Genomic DNA, 25,813 nt, shown 5'->3' with positions numbered 1-25,813 from the left:
GGACGCGTGTGTGCTCTTAGCTCTGAGGTCCAGGGAAAGGAGTGTGTGCCGTATACTTTATCCTGGAGCTGCTTCTAAACAAGAGAAATGCGGACGGAGGCAGCTCAGCGGGAGGACGCTTTCCTGGCATGCATCAGACCCTGGGTTCGAGCCCCAGCATGGCAGGAAGAAAGAGAGTTTCTGGGGGGCTGATGCGTGAGGTCGGGGACAGCATGAGTGGGCAGGGAGAGGGTCCAGAGAGAGTCCCTCCAGCTCCCAGCAGGCACTATCTTTGGGGGGAGCCCAGCAGAAGTAGTTCCTGAGCCTCAGTGACAGGGTGGGTATGGGGGGCACTGATCCCAGCCATAAGGTTGCACCCCACCGCCCCAAGTGCCCACCTTCGCAGCCATCAATGAGCGGAGAAAGGATGTGCCGTAACGGCCCCAGCTGTGTGCCCGGCTGCTTGGTGGCCAGCAGGTCTGCCCTGCTTCCCAGCCTCGCTCGGGCCACAGGAACACACACACCCTCCCCAGGCCCACTCACCCAGGAACTCAGCTCACAGCACTTCCTCCCCGGCAGGGGCTGGAGGCTCTGGGGACCCCAAGTGCAGGGAGGGAGGAAGAGCTGACGAAGGCCCAGTGGGTACCCAGAGCATCTCCAGGGCCACGGGAGTCATGTCCCAGAGACACTAACCAGAGACCACCCAGGGGTTCCCCACCACCACCAATACACACGCACACACACACACACACACACACACAAAACACAGACACACACACAGAGCACATATGCATGCACACACATACACACACAGACACACACACAGAGCGCATGCACGTGTGCGCACACACACACACACACACACACACACGGCATTTGCTGCTCTGGGTTTCACCTGCGGGTGCAGCGGGCCGTGGCCTCTCGGCCTCGAGCATGGCTCTGTCCCCGCACTCCTGCAGCATCTGCTGAGTCCCCGGCCAGGGCCCGTGTCCAGTTACACGGACCCGGGGCTTTTCTTAGTAACAGCAACCGTGGCTGTGCCCAGGCCTGGAGACATTCTGTCCTGGCCGGCCGCACGCTGACCCTGGATTAGCACGTCCCCATCCTGACCCGTGTGCTGGCTCAGGTTGGGGGGTGCTGGAGGACATCCCTGGGGGTCCCAAGAGCCCTGGCTGTAGTGGATCAGCCCCTGGCCATTCCTGCCAGCCCAGATTCGCTGCCAAAAGCTTATTTCTACTCCCTCCATGGGCAGCGGGGACCATGAGTCCAGAGTGAGGCCCTTCCTCTCCAGGGATGGAAATCAGGGGCTGAGGTAATGCCTCTAAGGGAGTCAGTCCAGGTCAGCCCAGTGACCCCCAGCAAGGCCCAAGGAGATCAGGTCTGAGGTCGGAGTTAAAGCTGGTAGAATTTAAGTTGGGTGTACCCCATTTGAAACAAATGGGGTATACCCAGATTGGGGGTTCGGCTGTCTCTCTACACGTCTGGGGGGGATTGTCACAAAAGACAGCCAGAACTGGGATCTTCAGTGCACACACCGCCGTGCACCCCTCAAGATTGGCTGGGACGCCACCCCCTCTACGGGCAGCAAGCTGCAGTTTCCTGAGATTGGAATGGGGAGACAGGGTGTAGCCCAGCAGTCAGCTGTCCCCACCCCACTCTTAGGGGACCTTCGGCTAACTCGGTCTCAGGACAAATTCCGGGGTCCTGGGGATAACAGAACCCCCAGGCCTCCAGCCCAGCCTCTCCATTGAGGGGGTATTCTGAAGCAGAGAAGGAAGAAGGAAGAGCCTATCTGAGTGTTTTCAGGGAGAGGCAGCTGGAGGAGGGGGTCCGGGAAGGCGGGTTGACACCTCTATGCAGAGAACCCACAGCCCCTGACCCCCCGCCCGCCGCCTGGGGCCACTGCCCCTCAGCAGAGAGGCCTGAGCAGCTGCCTTCATGCCAGAGGGAAATGGCTGCTCTGGGCAGCAAGTTCGGGGTGACAAGTTCTGGTCGTCTGTTCTATTCCCCTCTATTCTGGGGCCTGTACCCCAAAAAGTAGCCTGAATTTGTGAAGGAATGCCCGCAGCACTGGGGAAGCCAGATTCCTGGACTCAGGCCAGCTAGACAGTCAGGCTGGTCCCCACTGTCCAGGGTCGAGGACGACCCCAGGGCCCCACTGGGATCAGGCACCGGGCTGGGGACAGCAGAGTGGGGCGTGCTCCTCCTCCACTCAAAGCAGCCACTGGCTCACAGGCCAGCTGGTGAGTGGCCCCCTGGGAAGCCGTGTCCTCATGGGAAGAAATACCAGTGCTGGAAAGGGCAGCTTTCCCCAGAGACAGCGGCCCTGGGCAGTGGTGGGCACTCAGCCTTCCTGTCGGGTCCGGGCACACACACCCCTTCCCCCACTGCTACACAGCAAGGCCACGGCCCTCGGGTCACTCCAGACCATCACAGGTACCCAGCAGGCCTGGGCAGGCAGGCTAAGAGGCACCTATGAAGGCCAGAGGACAACTACCCCCGGTGCCCCTGGTGGGAGCGCTGGCTTGTGGCCTCCCCAGCACGCAGCCGTGGACATCAGTCAGCGTCTGCCCAGGTCCTGGTAGTGCAGCCAGAAGGGCAGGCGGCCCAGCAGGACGCCCTCAGCTCAGGGGACCCCTGGCCCCATCTCTGATACAGTCTTTTTTCTCTGCTAGCAACACCCCTGGTTGCAGCCAGACCCCTTCAGAACATAGACCCTGGCCCCCCACAGCTGCCCCAAAGGGACTGGGCTAGAAGCCCCCATGCACACTTTATTGTCACACACACACACACACACACACACACACACACACACACACTGTGTATAGGGCGCCATCCTCTGGCCTTCACGGGTGCCTCATTGCCTGGGGTTCGTTCTGTTGAGAATGTCACATAAAACTTTATTCTGTTTGCAGAACATGTTAACCCATTCCCTGATTGAACTGTCCATGCAGCTGACCCCAAACCTGACCACGGGTCTGAAAGGGGGAAATGACTCGTCAGTAATAAAAGCCAGAATGTTACTCCCACCCTCCTCCTTCCGGGGCCTTTCAGAGCCGTGAACCTCTCCCCAAGCTGCAGGAGCTAGGAAATTGTGGAAGGACAAGTGACAGCATATGGGGTGTGGGTCTGTGTGTGTCAGTGTGGGTCTGTGTGTGTGTGTGTGTGTGCATGTGCACATAGATGCATGTGTGCTTGTGTAAGCAGAGATTGATTCCAGAACATTCTTTAGACACTGTCAAAGATAGCAGAGGCTCTGTTTTGCAGATAAGCCAGGCTATAGTTTTTGGGAAGATGAGGAGTACCTTTACCAAGGCAGAGCTGGGACTTGCCAAGGCCCTGGGACGCTGCTTGTCTCGGGTGTCCTGAGACAGATGACACAGGCCTGTTTTCTGCTCTGCATTTGTGCCTCCCGTGACCTGCCTTTCCTTAAGCCGAGTCTTGATCCTGTTGACCCACTGGAGCACTGGAGCTTATCACGGCGGCATTGGGTGCTTCCTAATGGCATCGCTCAGCCCACCTCTTCCCTTTTTACAGTTGTCGCTGCCGTGATGATGGGACCCCCCCCCACACACACACCCACACACACACTATTTGCAGTGCTTTAACACATACCCCAGAGGTTGTGGGCTTGGCTGAGATGCTCACACACGCCATGGTGCTCACAATGGTGACTCTGCAGTGACAGTGCTCCCACTCACTGTAGTTCTCAGAGATGGCATCCAGGATCATGTGGCCAAGGGGGTCCCAAAGAGCAGACTCTCCTGGGTCCCACACTGGTGCAAGAGAATGAATGCACTGGGGCACGAACTCTCAACCTCATGCAGGTCATGGGTGACTCTGTGATCAGGCAATTAAACAATAAAAAAGTCAACCTCATGAGATTCCTTTGGGATAAATAGACATGTCCCAAACAGCACTCAGCATGCCGGGAGACCCCTGCCCACCATTCTCAGCCCACCAGGCCACAGTACAATGCTAGGGCTCAAAGATGCTGTGCTTGCTAGGGCCTTGCAGTACCAAGGATTAGCTCAGGGGCATCCGGGGACCATGTGATGCCCTGATCTAACCCCTGCCCAATGCCCTCCGGCCTGGGGCCTCATCCCTGGACTATCTCTAGAGCCCCTGAAATTCTGAAATTTCTTTTCTTGTAAAATGGCATTAGCAGTAGGGACTCCCTAGGGAGGTCTTGTTCGAAATATGGTGGGAGCTGCTTTTTACCTGTTTTTTTTTTCTTTTTCTTCCTAAAACCTAACCAAAGTCATAATGGTAGAGAAGAGGAGAGTTTTGGAGGGGAGTCTGAGCACCCAGGGCAGAAGGGGAGCTGAGAGGAGCCAGGCTGAGCCTGTACCAAGGCCAAGAGTTGTACGATGCCCCCGTGAAGTTGGTATGGCTGTGCCAAGGAACCCACAGGAGGTGGTGGTTCAGAGAGGGCCAGCCACCATCTCAGAGCGCACAGCCAACGAGGAGGGAGGGGCAGGTTGAAAAGGAGGCTCTTTTGTTTTTTCTTTGTTTTGGGGGGGGGCCAACCTGCTCCCCACTGGCGGTACCCAGGGCTTGACTCTACACTCAAGATCACGTCCAGCTGGGGGATGAGGTGTGGTGCCTGGGATTGAATCTAGATTGGCGGTGTGGAAGGCAAATGCCCTAACTGCTGTACTATGGCCCCTTTCCCAACTTTCTGACCCAGAGAAAAATCTCCCCTTTAGCCCAGTACTGAGGGTACCAAAAAGGGTGAAGTGGGATAGAGAAAAAGTTGATAGACTAAGGATGAGCTGGAGGGACCTTGTAGGAAAGGCTGCTAGTGAAACATTTTAGGTTTTTATTCTAGGGGTGGACTGGAGCGCAGCGCAGCCGGTAGGGCGTTTGCCTTGCAAGTGGTCGACATGCCGACCCGAGTTCGATTCCTCCGCCCCTCTCGGAGAGCCCGGCAAGCTACTGAGAGTACCTCACCCACACGGCAAAGCCTGGCAAGCTCCCCGTGACGTATTCAATATGCCAGACACAGTAACAACAAAGTCTCCAATGGAGACGTTACTGGGCCCGCTCGAGCAAATCGATGAACAATGGGAAGACAGTGACAGTGATTCTAGGGGCAAAGGGGAATTTTTTTTAATTGAAAATATGAAACCAAATGCAATCCTATCAAATCCAGACTTGCCCATCATTCTGAAACCCTCAACCCTGAGGACTGCCAGCCCCGCCTCACGAATCTGTTTGTTCACCTTGATCCTCCCAGAGCTTGTTCTTCCTGAGGCAGAAAGCAGCAGTGTGGTGCCAGCTTAGGGGTGCACGGCTGAGACCTCAAAAAGTCACCTTTGGGGCCAAAGTGATAGGACAGCAGGTAGGGTGTTTGCCTTGCACGCAGCTGACCTGGATTCGATCCTCTGCATCCCATATGGCCCCCTGAACGGAGGAAGCCCTGAGCACTGCTGTGTGTGGTCCCAAAACCAAACCAAAACAAAACAACCCCAAAGACCCCTTAGGTCACCTTTGACCACCCTGATACAGAAACCCCCATTTCTGTCTCTGTTCTGAGTATGCAGCCAGAGAGAGGCCAAGGTCTTAGACTGTTTCAGCCCAAGAGGGCGCAGAAGCATCTGGAAGAAAGATGCAGGAGCTTCCCGTGAGGTTTGAGTCCTCCACTTCCTGCTGTCTCGGGTCCTGGGAACTCAAGGAGTTGGCAGTGTCTGTGTACCATGTGGGGCGGGGCTGGGGTCTCCACTGTTGCTTTATCTTATCCTCAATGCCCGGGACATCACAGGTGCTCAGAAAACCTTTGTTGTTTTTTGTGTTTGCAAAGTTCAGCTCTAATTCACAAAGTACACACCTCACTTTTGCTCTAATTGAAGCTCGTTTGTTTGGAGAGAGCTATTTGATGGGAAGCAGATAACCAAAGAACCGAGGACCCCCCCCCAGGGCGTAAATGACAATCTGGAGCGTTGAGATACCAAACCCATTAGGGCCGGCACTCAGGATGACTCCTGACCCAGAGCTGTGAAACCCAAGCCCCAGCTCAGAGGAATTAAAAATTCTAAATCACACCTCTCCCCTCCCCCCCCACCACCCGCGGGAATTCTTTTATGCGCTGTTTTATTTATCGCCATTCATAATAACAATCATGACAACAATAATAATAAAATAATACTATGTGATTAAGGCGCAGATAAGAAATTAGGAAACAAACTATGGGTTTTTAGCAAGCCTCAAACTAAGCACAGGAAGAGGATAATTGCCAGGAGGTTCACTTGGAGATTCGGTTCTAGGAGGTGGCTCAGAGCAGGGGACTGCCAGTGACTGGCCCCCCGGGTGAACAGGCCTGAAGCAGGGGTGTCGAGGATTAAGAAAACATGACAGAAGGCTGGAGAGCTCAGAGGGCACTTGCCTTGAATGCGGCCATCCCGGGTTCAATCCCTGGCACCATGTATGGCCCCCCGAGTTCCACGAGCAGTTCCTGAGTGCAGAGCCGGGAGTAACTTCTGAATATCACTAGATGTAGCTCAAAAAACAAAGTCTTTAGAAACTGGGGTAACTGGAAAGAGAGTGTTTACCTTGCTTGGAGCTGACCTTGGTTGAGTCCCTGCATCTCACGTCCCTCAAGCCCGCCAGGAATGATTTTTGAGTGCAGAGCCAGGCAAGCCCTGAGCACCACCGGGTGCAGTAAACCCTGAGCACCACCAGGTGTGACCTTCAAACAAAGGAAGGGAGGGAGGGAAGGAGGGAGAGAGAGAGAAAGGAAGGGAAGGAGGGGGGAAGAAAGGGATAGTGGGAGGAAGGGAGGAAGGAAGGAAGGAAGGAAGGAAGGAAGGAAGGAAGGAAGGAAGGAAGGAAGGAAGGGAAAGGCATAAATGATAAAAGCATGGGGTCAGGGGGCTAAGAGTCTCTGGACTGAGAGCCCCAATTCTCCATCCCAATCCATGTTCATTGTCTTAAACCAGCAATCACAGAAAGAGCAAGGGCAATGGTTGACCAACATCTGCTTCTCTGTTCTCACCTCACCAGGTTAATACAAGTCAACAGGAGCTACCTGGCTTAGGGACAAGGGGGCTGTGTGACTGAGGGTCCCTGAAGTGAGTTGATCTTGAAGGAGTCCTCTCTGGGAGAGGTGCAGAGATAAGAGTCTTTACAGGACCCCCACTGAGGGGCATAAACCACTCTGTCCCGCCCTCCCCTGAGTCTCTCCAACTGCATCTTCTTAATTGTATCTATTCCTGTTTAATTGTATCTATTCCTGACACTCATTTGTCAAATGCCTGTGAAGTGCTGGGTTTCCCAGCAGTGGAGTGGTGGGGCAGGGTGACCTAGGGGCAGTGGGACTAGAATGGATCCCCTACCCAGGCCTTGGGGGTTCAGTGCCAGATGGAATGACTGTGACGTGGTCCAAGGTGGGTGCAGCAAGCTATGGGCCGTCCCCATTGGGGTATTCTGTGTCAACCTGTAGAGTAGTTGGAAGATAGCCAAGAGAAAATGGGTTTGGGGAGGGCTGGGGGAGCAAGCGTAGACAAGGAGGTCCCAGGGGCGGACAGAGCAGTGGGGGCAACCAGACCCCCTTTCTGCGAGGGTCAGTAGGGAACCTTTAAGGGTTCCGTCAGAATAGAGTCCTTGGATGTGCCCAAGTCTGCACTGACAGCATTGTGGAGCAATGAGACAGGGAGCGGGGTCTCCCGTGTGGGTCCCCTCTGACTGGCATCGGTGACCCCCAGTCCTGGGGAAAGAGCACTCGGAACAGGCGCTGCTGACCACCAGGACAGGGGTTAGTGTGATAGCACAGCGGGTAAGGCGTTTGCCTTGCACGCTGCCGGCCCAGGTTCGAATCCCAGCATCCCATATGGTGCCCCGAGGACCGCCAGGAGTCATTCCTGAGTGCATGAGCCAGGAGTAACGTAATCCCTGAGCATCACTGGGTGTGACTCAAAAAGCAAAAAAAAAAAAAATTAAACAAAACCTACGGGGCCATGTTTGTCTTCTGCTGCAGTGGGAGTTGTTAGGCTTTGGGGTTGTTTGTGCCAAAGATGGTGCCAGGGGTGGGTGTGAGCGGGTGTGTGGGGGCCTGACCCATGGATGGCGGAGGGGCCCGTCGGGCTCCCTGTGTCCAGCAGCCCTGGACCTGAGTGACCACGCGTCTGCTCTGGCAGCATCGGCTCTGCTAAGCTGTGTCACGTCCCTGGTGGACCCTGAGTTGCCTGTCTGGAATGTTCCCTCGGGACACAGATCTGCCAACCGTGGGCTCCCAGGCCAGTGCTCCCGTTTCTCCTCCTAAAGGCCAGGTCCCTTGGGACCCAGAGGAATGATCCCGCTGGGCCTGTCCACTGAGCTCAGCCATGTGCCTCTGCCTCACGCAGGTGGACTCGTGTCCCCCACCTCATTGGCTCTCCCCACAGACCCCCACGAGCCCCCCTTCTGCCCAATGAGCCCCCCACCCAGGGCACAGCCAGCCGCCCTGTCTCTGCTCCGCTCTCCTCTCTGCAGTTGGGGGGAGGAGGGCGAGCGAAAGGGGAGCGTGGGGTCTCCGAGTGTCCCCACCCCGCTCCCCCGCACCGCTCCCCCGCACCGCTGAATCGAGACAAGAGGGCAGCCTCTGGGCCTTTATTACATCGAGATTTTATTAAGAAGCATCGTTTTCCAGCGCCGAGTAAGCAATTCGCAAACACATTTTCTGCACTAATGAGAATCCAAAAGGCGTGAGGCCTCGGGGCTGTAGCCAGGCGCCCAGTGGTAGCTGCAAGGGGACCCCCATGTCCCCCCCAGAGTGGTCGGCTGTGTGTGCCTCAGAGACAGATGCCCCCAGCCTCAGGACGCAGAGCCTGGGGGGGTGCTTCCAGGACTGACAACCCACCTGGGGCTCCAGCCTGGTCATAGGTGGGGTGCAGCCCTCCACATCAGCCCCAGGACACCCACTGTAGCGTCAGGGGGTGACGGAGAACCAGGCTTAGAAAAACCCGAAGACACTCATGTGCCCGCGGAAGCCACCTCTCCTGGGCGACAGCTCACTCTGTCTTCGCACTTGTCACCTCGACTCAGCTCACTCTGCCGGTCCCTGACACTTTCTCTCAGCCAGCTCTGCGAAACGAAGCACGGATAGAGCGCCCCCCCATTCCCACCCCATCCTTCCCCGTGGTCCCCTTGAGGGCTGGAGACGCAGTCGGGAGCATCTTCGGGGAGGAGGCGTAATGAGGGCAAAGCAGTTTCTTGGAAAATCCTGCCTTTGTGGTCTTGACCGGGTTTTGGGTCACGGGCAAGGGCGTTTGTCAACTTAGAAATTCCACCGCTCCCTTGGGGCTGGAGAGATAGCACAGCGGGTAGGGCGTTTGCCTTGCATGCAGCCGACCCAGGTTCAATTCCCAGCATCCCATATGGTCCCCCTAGCACCGCCAGGAGTAATTCCTGAGTGCAGAGCCAGGAGTAACCCCTGTGCATCGCCAGGTGTGACCCAAAAAAGAAAAAAGAAAAAGAAAAGAAGCAGCAGATGCCCTCCCAGTGTGGGAGAACAAGGTGGTCACAGCACTCCCAGCATAACTGTGCTTAGAGGGGGACACAAGGCCAAAGATGGGATGGGGGGTGCCCAAGTCTGCAGGGGGCGCCGACCCTGTCCTGGAGCAGGAAGTGTGAGATGGTCTGAGCACCAGGGAGGGAGCCCTGGCCTGACACCCTGCAGGTACAGGGAACAGCATTTGGTGAGATGGGGGGAGGGGGGAGGGGGTGGGTAATGCTGACCCCATAAACCTCCCAGGCCGCTGGGTCCTTCGCTCTCTACCCCTTAGCTGGCAGTGACTCAGACGCCACCCCATAACCTCCGTCTGCAGGGGGACAGGGCCAGGATGTCCGGGGACTTTTCTGGCAGCTCTTTTGGTCAGTGAAGGCCCAGAGGGGAGCAGTTTGTGCAGGCTCCCTGCTCCAGCTGCCTGCCTCCCGGGGGCATTGGGGAGAGGGTGTGTGAAAGCCTTGGGGTGGGGGTGATGCCTGCAGTCTTCCTGTACAGAGCCTCCTCCCCAGCGAGGATAGGGAGCGGGAGGGTCAGGGGGTTTAAAATAGAAGGAGCTGCCTAAACGGGGTGCGGAAGGATGTCCCCCCGCTCCTCGGGAGTGCCTGCCAGGCAGGCTGCAGAGACACGCGTGGGAGTAGCAGTCCGCGAGGGGGTCCCCTGGCCAGGGAGCGGACCTCCCGGGAACTCAGGGTGACACAGTAGGCTCGCTCTGAGCAGAGAAGGGAACTGAGGCCCGGAGGGGAGAGGAGGAGGGGTTTGAACCTCAAGGCATCGTGTCCCAGTGCCCAGACTGGGCGTTGCCCCCCACACCTGCTCTCACTCTCTTTGGGGTGACTCTAGCGGACCCACAGCTGGGGTGCCCATCATTGCGCTTGATCTGTCCAGTGTCCGGGCTGCACCTATTTCCTTTGCTTCCTTTTGGGGAAGGGGGGGATAGGGCTGGAGAGACAGGGTCCTGACAGTGCTCAAGGCTTACTCCTGGCTCTGTACTCAGGGATCACCCCTGACAGGGCTCCAGGGATGGGATGCCGGGGATCAAGTCCCAGTCAGCGGTGTGTAGGGCAAGTGCCCTCCCACTGCACTGTCGCTCTGCCTGCCTCTCGTTTCTTTCACGGCTCCGCCAGCTCGATCTGTTGAGGGTCAGAGCCTTTGTTCTGCTCGAAGTAGGAAGATGCAGAATTGGGGGAGCCAATAGGTGGGGCCTAGGAAGTCCCCTAGCACCCCGGACCCCCATCATCTGTTCACTGACCTTCGGGAACCCCACCCAGGCAAGGACTGAACCTCTCAGGACTAATTCAGTGCATGGACTTCCTGACCTGAAAACATCTCTCCCCCTTCTTCCCCCCCCACCACAGTCCTACCAACACACATACACACACACACACACACACACACACACACACACACACTTGTCCTCCCACCCCCTGACCCAGCCCACTCCAGGCCCCCCATAGCCCTGGCACACCCAAAGTTGTTTGGGGAGCCACGCCCCCATCCTGGCTCTCACTCTAATCCAGCCGGCGGTCCAGGCTCTGGAACCCGCTGTCCTGGCGGGTAAGGGGCGAGCACACTGGTGCCAGCTCACCCTGTTTTTAACATGGCAGGTCTCACATCTGTATCCTGCTGGTATCCTGGCTGGAAAGTCCCTACAGGAGACAGCATCTGAGGGAGGGAGGGCAGTGGGAGGTGTGGGGCCGTCTGCTTCCGGTCCTGCACGTTTCTCAGGACCTGCCTGTGGGGGCTGGGAGGCCTGAGCCCCCCTGTGCCTTCCAGCCCCCCACTCTCCAGCCCCTGCAGAGGAGACGGGTCCCCCATGGACACAGACAGTGGCAGCCGAGACACTGCGTGCAGTCTGGGGACAGTCTGCTTGCTGCCCCCAGAGAGGGAACCCCTCTGTTTTCTCCCTCCTGTAATTGTTCCCATCTGTTTTTTTCTCCGCGGTGTTTGTTGATGTTTTCTTGTTTAAAAGCTGAAATGAGTCAGGAAGGAAGCTGGTTTAGGTAAAAAGCGTCTGGGAGGTAGGCTCCGAGGTGGGACTGTGTTTCAGAGCCTTTGAGGGAGGATCCCTCCTGGAGAGCCGCTGTCTGTCTGTCTGTCTGTCTGCTTCTCTGGCCTGAAGGGGTGGCCCTTCCCCCAGACCCACTGTCTCAGCAGCCTGCGGTCCCCTGGCCCCTGGCGATCGTGCGGGGCTGTGGACGGGACTCTCTGCTCAGGGGTTGCTGGTTTGGAAGCAGAAGCTGCCCCATGCGTGCTGGGGGGCCACGTCTCTGTCCTGATGTCCACGTACCCTCTAGATGCAAAGCTGCCTAATAGGCTGCATCTCTTGCCATGCCAGGAAAAAGATGAGGAAGGGGCTTATTTGGGCAGCAGGGCAGGTAGATCCAGGCAGGACCCCAGGGAGGTGATAGTCAGGGGACTTTCGGCTGGAGTTTCTGAATGAAAACCTCCCCCCCACGCACCCCTTTGTTTGCTACTTGTCCTTTCTTGATAACCCGCAGAGCGTCGGGGAGTCTCAGACCCCAATGAGCCAGAGAAAACGGATGTGGGGGAAAGATTGCTGGATTCAGCCCACTTTTGATCTTCTCGGGGCCCCCAGGGGTTATTGAACAAGTCCCTGCCCTGCCCAGCTCTGTGCCCAGCCCTGGAAACAGGGAGTACCCGCCGTTCAATAAATAAAACCCATCTTTTATTTATTGTTGGTTTGGGGAAGCATGTCCAGTGTCACTCAGGATTGACTCTAGGCATTGTGCCCAGGGATCACTCCTGGCATGGCTCAGGGGACTGGTTGTGGTACCAGGGATCGAACCAGGGGTCTCCTGTGTGAAAGTGCTTTAACCTCAAGCCCCCAAAAGCTGCCCCCGGAAGGTTGTTCATCATTCCAGTTCTGTGGATGCAGGGCCAGATCCAGTGACGGCAAGAGGTGAATTGGCTCATCAGAGGTGGTGCAGGCGTCCACCAGCAGCCCGGGGCTGTCCACACTGGGTGTGGGCCTGCCGCCTGGCTGGGGGCCATCAGAAGCCCCAGCTCCTGCCTCTATTCCCTACCCCCTCCCTGGAAACGCCCCCTGGCACGGGCCCAGCCATGTGTCCCGCCGCTGACGATGACATTCTGACGAACAAGCCCAGGAAACTTCTCGGGCCTGCATATTTAAGTGCTTTTATTAAGTGGAACAAGCTATTTCTGAACACAAGAATGGCCAACAGCCTTAGAGGAAATTAAAATGAACCATGACAATGGAGAATTGCACAGGGGCACGCCGGATCCTCCAGAGATAAATGCAACAAGCCTTTCGCCAGCATTGGGGAAGGCTCAGATCATGGGGATTATGTAGTGAGCAGGGGAGAGGAGTGGAGGGGAGCAGGGGGAGCAAACCACCAGAAATGGGAAGCTCAGACTGCTGGGAGGAGCAGCCATCCCCTGGCAAGGTCTGGGAACACCCTTCCCTGCGACATCGGGGGTCCCAGGAGTCAAGGAGGACAGGGAGCCCCCAGGCACAAAGCTGCCTCACAGGCTGGCCAACACTTTCCCAGCATCCACTGTGCATGCATGCGTGCTTGGTGGGGGCCACGGGTGTATTTGTAATACATGCCCCACCCCGAATTTGTAAATTGACTCCGTCACTAATTCCCATCTTATAATAGAGATGGCTTGGGGGAGATACTTAGGTTTCCATGAGGTCATGAGGATGGGCCTCCACAGTGGAATGTGTCTATTTTGGAGGTGGGGGCACCTCCAGGAGTGCTCAGGGGTTATTCCTGACTCTGTATTCAGAAATCACTCCTGGCTAGTGCTCCGGGGACCAGATGAGGGGCCTGGACTCGAACCTGGGTAGGTAGTGTGCAAGGCAAGTGCCCTACCCACAGTCTCTTCCCCTGTGAGGTCGCTCTGGCCCCAAGGAGTGTGTGTCTTTGTCAGAGGGAGAAACCAGGCCACTTGAGCCTGTCTCTGTACCACGGAGGACACAGCAAGAAAGGGACCTAGCAGGGCCCAGACAGCACGTCAGGCCATGCTGCTGGCTCCAAGCTGACGTTGATGTCACGCCACCAGTGCATTTTGGCACAGCCTGTGCTGACTAATGCAGGCTGGACACTCGGACCGGGGGTACACACCCACACCTCTGCCTTAACAGACTTCCGGCCAAACCAGGAGTTGCAAACTGACATGTCAGGTTTAATGGACAGCAGCGGTGGACAGTTATAATTCAAGGATGAGGGGGGCCCAGTAATCTGTGCAGCCCCTGAGGACAGGAGTCCCTGGTGCCAGTACTCTGGGGGATAAAGGAATGAAAGAGTGAATGAATATACTGCCATGAGCCCTGGTCCAAGGCTGGAGCCAGGTAGCTGGGAGGGAAGCCTGGGTGCAGAGTAGGGCCTGCTCACACAGGCCCCTGAGTGGACAGTGGGTGGGCTCCCCTCTTCCGGACTCAAGGGTCACCAGCCAACAGCCACAGGACTGCTGTGCCCTGGGTGGGGCTGGCCCCCAGCTGCACAGGCCTCCTATGGAAACTTCCATGGCTCTGGTCCCCCAACCCCCTCTCCCTCCCTTCCTGTCTCTCTGTCTGTCCACCCCAGGGCCTCTTCCACTCCTCCACCTCCTCTTAAGGACCTCACCGCTCCCCCTGCATAGTGCCCTCCAGTGCATTTAGCTGGGCTCTCTCTGCCCAGCAGATGTTCCAGCGCTGGAGAGATGGGCTGGCGCTGAGCGATGCCAGGTCCTTTAAAGCACCACTTAAACCACCTCAATTCTGCACTCCGGGTGCGGCTCTCCCTCAGGACCTGCCCAGCCCTGCTCCACTCTCTTTCCCAACAGCCTGCGCCAGCAGAAAGCAGAGTGAGAGCTTCAGGGAGCCAAAAATGAGGCAGACCGAGTCCGCCATGGCATGCTTCTGGAATATTCCACGGTAGCATCCTGGCCGGCTTCTGCCTGAGAGCCCCACACTGCCATGCTGAGTTAATCTGCAAGTTCCCACCGCCAGACTGTTGCAGTTCCTTCCGCTGGGGGGGGTGGGGGGGCAGCGCTCATTTGTGCCTCGTTGCTTGTTTCTTGGTCCTGTCGGACCTGAGGTGGCCCTGCCATGGTCCCTCCCCCTGTGAGGTCTCTAATGAGGTCGCTGAGCAGGTCTGTGTCGGGACCAGTTTGCTGGCTGGCAGAGTAAAACTCGGTTCGCTTGAAGAAGTTGGAGGCTCATGGCAGAGAGTTCCAGAGCTGGGAACTGTTCCCTCGCACAAGTGAGCCTTCTCAGGGTGTGTTCTACCAAGGCCCACAACTCCGGAGGAGGATACAGGGCTTTTCACAGGAGTGTCAGGGCCCCCGGACTACACAGGAACTTAGAACGTCTGTGTTTCTGCCATCTGGTCACGAGTCCAAATCTCTGGTGCCCCCACATGTGTTGAGCTCAATCCCAGCAACTCTGCTGTCTGCATTCCCTGGCACCATGAGTGATTTCTGGCTGCCCCTTTGCCCAGGGGGTGACCCCCAGTGAACCCCGCAGTTAAACAATTGGACAAGCATAACCATGCTGCCAAGCCCTGCTCCAGGCTGTTTCAGTCAGGGCACCCCAGAAGGTGGCGGGTGAGACCCCTTCCTGCCCCAAGGGACCCAGCCCCGGCAGCCGAAAACCTCCAGAACTCAACACCCGCTATGCCCAAGGCTGCTCTCCACACGCTCGGGCCGAGCCTCAGCCATGAGTGAACCTACTCCTGGACCGTGCAACCTGCATTCACGGCCACAAGACACTTCATACCACATACCCTACCCATGCTCCAAGAGAACTGCACCACACTTGATGGGGTACAAAGTATGAAGGAACCAATCTTAGAGGGAAATGTTTTTTTTTTCCCACAGAGATACATAAAAGCACACAAGGCTCAACCTTTAACAACATGTCAGTGATCTCTTATAGAAGGGCTTAATTGCCCCTGGGTGAAATACAACAATCTTCACACTCTTTCCTCTAAGGATACTTTTGTGTAGAATTTTCAGAGGTTTTCCATAACAAACAATACAAAATATATTATTTCAGCTCTGCTTTGGGGCAGGGATTGGGATTCGGGATGCAAACATCCGAAAAATGGTGGTGGGGAAGTGTAATGGTGGTAGGATAAAGGTAAAGGTAAAGGCCCTCCCGTTGATCGTCGATTTGCTCGAGCGGGCCCAGTAACGTCTCCATTGGAGACTTGGTTGTTACTGTGTCTGGCATATCGAATACTCTCGGTAGCTTGCCGGGCTCTCGGAGAGGGGCGGAGGAATCGAACTCGGGTCGGCCATGTTGGCCGCGTGTAAGGCGAACGCCCTACCCGCTGTGCTATCGCTGTAAGCAAATATTGTGAACTACTTTGAAAATAAAAAAATTTTTAAAAAAAGAATTGGACAAGCACCAGGGCTATGAAATATGTGTATGTGTGTGTGCACGAATATGTGTGTGCATGAATGTGGAGGAGTGTGTGTGTGTGTGCACATGTGTGCATGTGTGTGTGTGTATGTACATATGGGGGTGCATGAGTGTGTGCATATTCGTGTGTGTGCATGCATATCTGGGCGTGTGTACATGTGTGTGCATGTGTGGGTGTGCATATGAATGTGTGTGTGTGCATGCATGTGTGTGTTTGTGTGTGTGTGTGTGCTCACGTGCACACACTGCAGTGAGCTCCAGCAGCACTAATTCCTCGTTGTGTTCTTGGTTAAGGGTGGGAGTCCTGGGGGGGGACGCACGTGCCGGCTCCGCAACTGAAGGACCCCAACACTGCGTCTGAGTTCCTCAGCCTGACATGTGACCCAGGGCACGTGGCCCCGCCCATCGGGCTCCCCCTGCCTGTCATGGCAGCCGTGGCAGCAACTATGAGGATGGACAGGGAGCTGGTGTCAGGTGGCCGTCGGAGAAGGGCCCCAGGGGAGTCACACTGGCCAACAGGGCCCCCTCTGGGGTTTCTTCTGGGTCTCAGCATTCTGCCATCTGGTAGGCTCAGGCCTTAAGGGGGGATTCTGGAAGGACCGAGGAGGATATCTAGGTAGAAGGCCCAGCCCACCCCAGGCCAGGTCACCTGCTACAGAATGCACCAGGGACACCCAGAGTCCAGGCGGTTGGAGAGGAGCCTTTGCTTGCCTCATTCCCGCATGTGGTGGTGGGGCCTGTAGGTGACCCCGGGGCCGTCTCAGACAGGCTGGGCTGTCTGGACTCACTGTCCCCACATCAGCCTTTCAGAAAGGTCCAGGGTGCAGAGCCCAGCCCAGCTGTGACGGGGGCTGCAGGACAAAGACGAGTAATATGCCAGGGGTGGGGGTGGGGGAGGGCGCCGGAGCTCCCCCAGGCCCTGGAAACCAACAGGGAACAGAACACAGGGGACCGGGCCACGGCTGGGGACGCCGCGAGGGTCCCGGAAGTGGGGGGCGATGAAAGCGGGGGCGCCGTGTCCTGGCCGGCCGGCGGGCTGGCATCACAAGCATCCACCGGGGCCAGCCCGCCCTCACCTCTCGGCGGAATGAAAGGGCCGCTGCCTGAGAGGTGAGCCAAGGCCCCGCGCCGGCCGCTTTCTTCTCCGAGACTTTCATTCGCGTCGGCGTTTTCCTGTGTGTGTGTGATTTTTTTCCTAGGTGATCTTATTTCAAAGTCCCTTTGAAAATGGTGTGGGTTTTGTAATGGATGAAAAGTTACTTGGAAATGGGACTAAGAAGTTTTCACTTGAAATTTGTTAGAGGGAAGTTGAAAGCTTTGGACTGGAAGGTTCTGCCAGGGTTTTTTTTTGGGGGGGGGGGGGATTCTGTTGGGTTCTGCCCCACCCCCATTTCTTTTGTTCAAAAGGCCTGCCCTGGGGGGAGGGGCTTTTGCAGAAGGGGCTGTGGGGCTGGGTATGGTCAGGAGCTTGGGGCCAGTCCCAGGCCAGACCGTCCGTGGGAAAGATCAGCAGCAGCACACGGGCTTGGGTGTTGGGGGTCGGAAACACACATCTAGGGGCCCCCAGAATGCTCGAGGGAGCTGGGTTCTAGCCAGACAGCGGGTGTCAGCCTGGCGGGTGCCCAGGGGACACAGCCATAGTGGGTGTAGCTGAGAGGACATAGATGGGGTGATGGGATGCCTCGGTGGACCCGTGAAGGTACCAAGGCCCCCAGAGTCCCTCAGGAGACAGGTGGGCACCCAAATGGAGGAGCCACAACAACCATGTTCAGGGCCCCTGGAGAAGCTGAGGCCAGGACAGAGATGGGGGGAAGGAGCAGCCACATGGGAGCCGTGTGTGCTGACCGGGAGGACATCAGGGCGGGATAGTCTGAGTGTCTGGGAGGTCCGGGGGTCAGTCTCCCCGACTCTAGCCTGTTGCGGGGTTCAGAGCAGGAAGCCCCCCTGGCAGCACTTGGTGGGAGGGGGGAGGCCCTGGGTCGTGTGACCCCACTCACTTGCCACCATGGAGCCAAAGCCCTGTGTGGGGAGAACTGTGACCTGGGAACATTCCCACCATCGGGGGGCGCTCTCACCCTCCCCTGAGGGGCAGTAAGAGTCCAGTGGGAGCCCAGGGTTCTGTCCTACTCTGCCCTGTCCCTGGCATCACTGAGGCAGTCCCTGGGCCCTGGCAGTGAGCATGAAAGGTCAGAGAGGTGGGCAGGTTCCACTGATTCTGTGGTGAGCTGAGCACAGTGGCTGGGGGTGGGGGCCAGTGTCTCTCCAAGACCTGTGCCTCCTCATTCCCGTCTGACTTCGCCCCTTCCTGTCCCATGCTCCGTGCCCCCTCCCCGGCTCCCCCAGCGGGAGGGCGGGCGGGCCTCGGGAGACGACATCCTATTCCGTAATATGATTGGAATTCGAGTCTATATTTAACATGACAAGATGGAAATTAAAATTTGAATAAAGAATTGCCTTTCTGTAAGTTGCTCCGAAAGCAGTCATTTAGCAGCAAATTGGTAGAGAAAGGTAAGCGCTGGGCCTTTAAACGTCTCTGCCCCCCCACCTCACCTCCCCCTCCCCCTGCGCCCGAGCATCTCAATTTGACACATCATCGGGTCACATCATTAGAAATTTCACTGGACTCTGGACGCATGACGGGGCTGGGTAGAGGGCAGGAGGTGCAGGGGGTCCCACCTGTGCCCAGGAGGGGAGGTCAGAGAGGGCAGCCTTGCTCAAGAGGGTCCCCTGGACACTCTGAGGTGTCCACCGACCCCGAGTATGGGTCTGGCACCTGGTGCCGCCCCCTCAGATGAGAATGACAGACCCTTAATGCCAGCAGCACTCCCCAGAGCTCAGGGAGGCGGGGCCGCGGGGGCGCAGAGTCCATGTCGGACCCCTTAGTCCCAGGCCACGATGCACAAGTCCCTGAAGACGGACAAATTCCGGTGGCTCTGTGCTCACACAGGTCCCTAGAACCTGGATGTCTGGATTCTCGTTGTGCTCACAGTGGGCTCCCTGGAGCACCCACACCACCCAGGGGGGTGTCCCTCAGCCTCTGGAGCTCCGGGGTTGCCTTCTTAACTCCCCACACATGCTTTTCATATGTACCCAGCTCAGAGGGCCTCTCCCATAGAGGTGGGTGAGACGCCAGCTCTGTGACCTTGAGACCAGCACCCTTAGTGATGATCTGCCAGCCCTGAGGCCAACGGCCAGACCTGACCCATAAGCTGGCCTCCAAGGACCCCAGGTGCAGAGGAACAGTGCAGGGACTTAGATTGCAAGCGTATGGTCATGAGTTCAAACCCCTGGTGTCCCACACGTGCTACCACCTCCTGGTGTTTCTGCTCTTGGAACCCAGAGTCCTGCAAGCAGGACAGCTGGGGAAAGTGTGCCGGTACCACAGCCAGACCCCTGTCCTCAAAAAACTAAAAGAAAGGGAAGGAGGGGGAGGGAAAATTTTTTAAACAAATCAGAGCCCAAACACAAAACGGCTCTTCCTGAACCTGAATGTCCACCATTAGGATACTGTTAAGGAACAATTAATTGCTCACCAGCTCCACCTCTGTCTGTGAGCTGCCTGGAAGTCCCTACCATACACACCACACACACACACACACACACACACACACACACACTCCTCCAAATAATTACAAAATAAAGGAAAAGCAAAATCTCACCGGAGTGTCTTGGAGCTGCAGACCCTGTGGCAAGACAGCTAGCAGCACAGTTTTCTGGACGCCTCGTGGAGATGGGGGTGTTCAGCGGGAGCTTGGCATTAAGAGCAGACCTAAGGGACCAGGGAGATGGCTCTAGAGCACTTGCCTTGCATGCAGAAGCCCCAGGTTTGAGTTCTGGCACCCACCTTCCTCCATCATCGCCAGGAGCAACTGCCAAGGAACCACCGGGTGTGGACCCCCAAAGCAAACACAAACCAGGAAAGATGTGGAAGGTGTCCAGAGCCCAGGGGCCTGGCATTTGCTGTAGATCTGGAGCTGACTCGGTCACCCCCAGGACCCCTCAAGCCTGGAGTCCAGCCTGCCCCAGAGACTGCAGTGAAAGGGCATGAAAGGACAAGTGCTCGTTTTAGGGGGCTGGAGAGATAGTACTTCAGGTAGGACACTTGCCTTGTACACAGCAGATTTGGGTTTGATCCCCAGGGCCTCTTCGGCCCCACCAGAAGTGATCTCTGAACACAGAGTCAAGAGTATGCCCTGAGTCGGGAATATTGCCCCATTGTTGGAACCCGTCTCATGAGCTGGGGGAGAAGGCAACTGGAATAGAGAAAGGGTCACTAAGACAATGATGGTTAGAGGAACACGTCGAGATGGGAGATGTGTGCTGAAAGTAGATAAAGGACTAAACATGATGGCCTCTCAGTATCTGTATTGCAAACCATAACGCCCACAGGTAGAGAGTATGGGGGAGATTGCCATGGAGACGGGGGAGAGTTGGAAAAGGCGGGTATAGATTGGGGACATTGGTGGTGGAGAATGTGCACTGATAGAGGGATGGGTATTTGATCATTGTATGATTGAAACTCAAACATGAAAGCTTGTAACTATAGCTCATGGTGATTCAATTAAAGAAAAAAAGAGTATGCCCTGAGCACCGCCGGATGTGGTCCCAAATCAAACAAAAAAGGCTGGTAGCAGTGACAGAACCAGGCAGAATGAGGGTCCTGGTCTGTCTCTGAAAGGAGAGAACGGGAGATGGCATTCCTTCCCCCAGCCCAGCCGCTTGCTTGTACGTAGAACTCAGAGGGCTGAAGCACACGCCTGGCATGCACAAGGCCCCAAGATCGGTCCCCAGCACTGCTGGGTGCAGCCCTGGTGACCCCCAGCATGGCACAGTCTGTGCATTCAGCTGTTTTCCCGGAAGACCGGCTTTATCTCCAGGAGTGCCCCCAGACCCCTGAGCGCCACTTGAGCGCTGCCTTCCCCGCAAGAACACTTGCTGCTCGCACCGTTCCCTACAGACACAGCCAGACAGCAGCTCGGTCTTGGCCGAGCCCAGTGCCTCCCTCTCCTGGTGCATGGACTTAGCCCACACACCAGCTGGCCAGCAGGCCCGCCAGGGAGCAGGCTGGCTGCAGTCGGGGATTGAGATCGAGGGCCTGAGCATATAAGGAGAGTTCCAAAATGCCCCAATCGGAGGGTGAAGTGGGCATGCCCGCTGTGAGGGTCCAGGTCCTGTGCTCCTGAGACAGCCCCTCACATGCGTGTGCGCACACACATACACACATACAGACACACACGCACGCGCGCTCGCATACACGCACAAGCTCGCACAGACGCACGCGCGCGCACACACACACACACATGCACACACATACAGACATACACACACACGCACGCATACACACACACACACACACACACACACACACACACACACACACACACACTCGACAGCACCGCGCAGCCACTGCTGGAAGGTCCTCCCCGTGCTGTCAGTCCTCTTCCCGGGATGCTGATGCAGGAGGAATGGCCTGCAGTTCCTCAAGGGCCCTGCACACCAGCGCAGCAGAGGTGCTGCAGCGCCCCCTTCTGGCCGCACGGGGGCTCCACATTCCAGCTTCAGCCTCCACAGGACGCTGAGTGCCTCGGGACACAGGCTTCTTCTGCCAAGAATACCTGTGATGACAGGGAGTATCTGTCGGGGTGAGGGTGGCAACAGCTGTGGCCTGGGCTCCCCTCGAGAGGGGGCTGCAGCCAGGGCACCCTGAAAAGCTATTCAGAGAACAGGAGCCGCCGTACTGATCTCTAAGCCCATACATTGGCTTGACCTCGGTGCCCCCCAGTACCCCTGTGCCCATATTGGGTGCCCATCAGACAGAGTTGGGGCAGCACCTCTGCCAAGGTCGCTGAGGCCTTCTTTCCCCAGAGTCACTCTTTGGCTTTGTTTACTGCTCTGTTTGCATCTGAAACACAGTCCCAGGAAGAAAGTGTGACCCCTTGCAATTAGCTCCTTGGCCCAAGGTCCTGACCAGACACGCCCTTCTCACCCAGCAGGGCCCCTGCCCGGTGCACAGCTGCTCACCAGCGCACTTGGCATATGAAGGCCCGTGAAGTGCCGCCCCCTCCCCAGCTGGCCTGGTGCAGAGCCAGGAGCGTCGCTCTCAGCAAGGTTGGGGCTGCGAGAGGCGGTGCTGCCTCTCCGGGGCTGCTGCAGAAGCTTCTGCAGAAGTTAGGAAGGGCCAGGGCACTGGAACACACGCTTACAAAGGGGCACCCCGGGTGCCTGCCCAAGCAGTGCCCTGGAGGCCCCGAGCACCATGTCAGAGCCCAGGGCTTGAGCAGCGCCACCCCCCTGACCCTTGCACTGAGCTACTGACCCCGTGGGCCAAGAATTGTTGGTGGAGCCCCGAGGCCAGAACACTGCTCAGGAGACTCAAAAAAAATCCAAACAGTAAATAAAAAGTGCCTCCACCGACTTACACCCAAGAGTGGTAGAGAGAAGGACCAAGAGGTCTTCTCCACGGCTTGGAAACCGGCCTCACGTGCTGGGGGAAAAGGTAGCTCAGATAGAGAAGGGACCACCAAGCAAAGGATGTTGGGAGGACCCGTTCGGGTTGAAAGATGCGTGCTGAAAGGAGACTATAGACCGAACACGATGGCCACTCAATACCTCTATTGCAAACTACAACACCCAAAAGGAGAGAGAAAGGGGAATGCCCTGCCACAGAGGTGGGGTGGGGTGGTGGGGGATGGGGTAGGGGTGTTGGGAGGGATGCTGGGAACATTGGTGGAGGAGAATGGGCACTGGTGGAGGGATGGAGAAACGATCATTGTATGACTGAAATGCAAACACGGAAGTTCATAAGTTTGTAACTACCTCACGGGGATTCACTAAAAGAAAATAAATTTTTATAAAAAAGTGCCTCCATCTCAGTGGGAGAGAGAAGTGCCCGGAGGCTCCTCTCGCCATCTGTGGCCATCCCTAGTAAGAAGCCCTCTCGGCTTCCCCCTGCTTTTCTTTCACCTCAAGTTTGGACTAAGGCTACACCCTGCAGGGCTGTGATTACTCAGCGTCAGAGAGACCCAGAGACCCTCACTTCCCGTGATCCATCTGGGTTTGCCAATGGGGTTCCTGAATTGTATCTATTTTTTGCTTATTATAAATCACAGCAACAGCTATCACAGAAAAGGTGGGTGCAGTGTAGATGAGAGAATCAAAAGTTGCCCATAATCCCCTTGCTCAAGACCATGGCCACCCGATAGTGTTTCGGATTCCTCCTTCTGCTCCTGCTGTCTCCCCAGCCTGGTTTTGTGGTTTTGTGTGTGTGCCTACTGATCCTGCTTTCTTTGGATCCTGGTAGAGTGAGAATACTGGATTTGTGTGTCTGGAATTTTAATTGAGTGTGATTTTTCATGACTGTGTAGTATTCCACCTCGAGCCTGTAATTGCTGTTCAGACCCTATTTAATCCCTCCTGACCCTGAATATAAAGTAATGAGGGCCTGGAACAGAAGTTGCCTCCTCCCTGCAGCAAGTAATCAGGGGTCCTGTAAAGGTGCCCCCTGCCCACCAGCCCTGGGGGCAAGATGGCAGTTGTCTTGTGTGGGCCTCACTCTCTCCCTACCCCAGCGACCTCGCACCTCATCCACGCTTGCTGTGTTAGCTCTGAAGCACTGCCTTGCTCTGACACAAGGTCACCACAGCCTGTGCCAATGTTTCCTTGGTGCATCCAAAATGTTGGGGGTGATGGAGGGGATGATCAAGGACTGGCTTCTCGCACCACACTGGCCTTTGTGATCGGGGAGAGAGTAATAGGGAGAGGCAAGGGAGACCCTGGGGTGGCTGGTGGGAGAGGCAGAAGTGTCTCTGCTGCTGCCCCCTGGGCTCAGAGGTGCAGCTGGGGGCTGAGCCCAGGGCAGTGATCTGGACAGGGACACTCACCTCCCACTCTGCTTCTCCCCCTAGGCCCCCGGCATCTCCAAGGCGGACAATCCGGCCCAGGGACTCACCACCAGCATCCGGTGGGGACAGACGCCCATCAACCAGTCCACGCCCTGGGACACGGAGGAGCCGCCCTCCAAGCAGATGCGGGAGAGCGACAACCCAGGTGAGTGTCCTGGGCAGGCATCACCATCATCAGGGCTGGCCCCAGCCTCAGTCCTCAGACCTGTGGCAGGTTCCTCAGTGTCCGCTTCCCCACCCCCCCAGGCGGGAGTGCTTGTCCGCTGTCCTGTGAGAACTGGCATATTCCATTCCTCAGATGTGGGGTCCACTGCTTCCTACAGCACCCCAGGCCCCTGGGGACCTCCCAGGGCCTCGAGCCATTCCCTGAGCATCAGCCGCAGCCTGAGGGCCCAGCCTCTGGCTCTCCTAAGCAAGGGGCTCTGAGTGGGCCCCAGCACCCCATCCTTGGACCCCCCAGCACCCTCACCTCGCACACACCTGCGTGCCACTGAGACGCAGTGACTTGCAGGGTCGGTTAGTTGGTTTCCAGAATGGAAGGAATGACCTGACATGTCTGGAATATGTCGCACGGCCCCACCAGAGTTCCCTGTCCATGTCACTTCTGACATTCCAAGAGCTGGGGATGGGGTGGAGTTGGGAGTGGGAGGTTGAGGTCCATCCAGCAGATGGATAGGATGCTGCCCAGAGCAGATGCACATCCCATGCCCTGCTCTGTGCTCCTGGGTGCTTGGACCCACACATCAAACCAGGGCTCCTTGTCTCCATTCCCCTCCCAGGCAAGGGTGCCTTGTGCTCTGAGCCCGCAGCCATCTTTGCATGGGCCCAGCTTACTCTGTACTCCTGTAAGCAGATTCTAAATCTGCATCCCTGAAGGCCGGCATTGCATCCCGACCAGCATCTCATCCCCTGCTGGGAGCCAGACGCCCCGTCCAGGGCCAGTTGATGCAGTGGGTGGGTGTGGATGCCCCCCCCCCCTCCGGCTGGTGACATCTCTCCTCCATCTCCCTTGCAGGCACGGGGCCCTGGGTGACCACAGTGGCCGCCGGGAGCCAGCCCGCCCTGATCGCTCACTCCTACGGCGTGGCCCAGCCTCCCACCTTCAGCCCGGCCGTGAACGTGCAGGCCCCGGTCATCGGGGTGACCCCCTCGCTGCCTCCCCACGTGGGGCCCCAGCTCCCGCTGATGCCCGGCCACTACTCGCTCCCACAGCCGCCCGCCCAGCCGCTGAGCAGCGTGGTGGTCAACATGCCGGCCCAGGCTCTGTACGCCAGCCCGCAGCCCTTGGCTGTGTCCACCCTGCCCAGTGTGGGCCAGGTGGCCCGCCCGGGCCCCAGCGCCGTGGGCAATGGCCACATGGCCGGGCCCCTGATGCCCCCACCGCCAGCCCAGCCATCCGCCACCCTCCCCAGCGGGGCCCCCACCACCAACGGGCCCCCCACCACCGACTCTGCCCCCGGGCTGCAGATGCTTCGTACCATCGGCGTGGGGAAGTATGAGTTCACCGACCCCGGGCACCCCAAAGGTAAGTCCCACTGCCTCCATATCCTCCCTCACCTATGCAGGGGCCCCGTGGCCATCACAGGGCCATGGGCATGAAAGGGGGTCTCTGGAGAGCTGAGCCACCCAAGGCTCCTGCCTGGCCTCCCACGCCCGAGGTCAGAGCCTCAGAGGAGGCCAAGGGAAGGTATGGGGATGCCGAGGGGAGCCCGCTAAGCCGGACCCAGGGCCTTCTGCCTCCAGCCCATGCCCAGGCTGCTCGCAGCTCTGCCCTGAGCACCATGACCACGAATCAGCCTTCCCTCTGGGCTTCCGGGGTCTCCATCTCTCACCCAGGAGGACAAGTAGAAGTTGAACTGTCTGCATCCCTCCCTGGGAAAGGGTGCCCTCCCTGTGCCAGGCGATGGGTGAGCTGGGGACCATCTCAGACCATCCCCAGCCCCCTGAATTCAGGGATTCTGAGAAAGCTGCGAGGTCCTGGGGAAGCACCCCTTCATCCCAGATCTGCAGAGACCCCCTCCCCTCAACCCCAGTTCTCCTTCCAGGGGCCCCTGAGGC

General features: G+C 57.5%; 1 protein-coding gene across 1 annotated transcript in view; it reads left to right on the top strand.

Annotated features, from left to right (window-relative positions):
* Window positions 1-25,813, top strand: part of KLHL29 (kelch like family member 29) — a 257,496-nt gene that overhangs the window by 187,534 nt on the left and 44,149 nt on the right. The window contains exons 4-5 of the mRNA XM_056123615.1: window positions 23,759-23,900; window positions 24,771-25,280. Of these exons, the coding sequence (XP_055979590.1) occupies window positions 23,759-23,900; window positions 24,771-25,280 (652 nt within the window). The remainder of the gene's footprint in view (window positions 1-23,758; window positions 23,901-24,770; window positions 25,281-25,813) is intronic.

This window comes from Sorex fumeus, unplaced genomic scaffold, assembly GCF_029834395.1.
Source record: "Sorex fumeus unplaced genomic scaffold, SorFum_2.1 ptg000006l, whole genome shotgun sequence".
Classification (NCBI taxonomy): domain Eukaryota; kingdom Metazoa; phylum Chordata; class Mammalia; order Eulipotyphla; family Soricidae; genus Sorex; species Sorex fumeus.
Note: the sequence above shows the minus strand (reverse complement) of the source record. Positions and strands in the feature narration are given on the sequence as shown.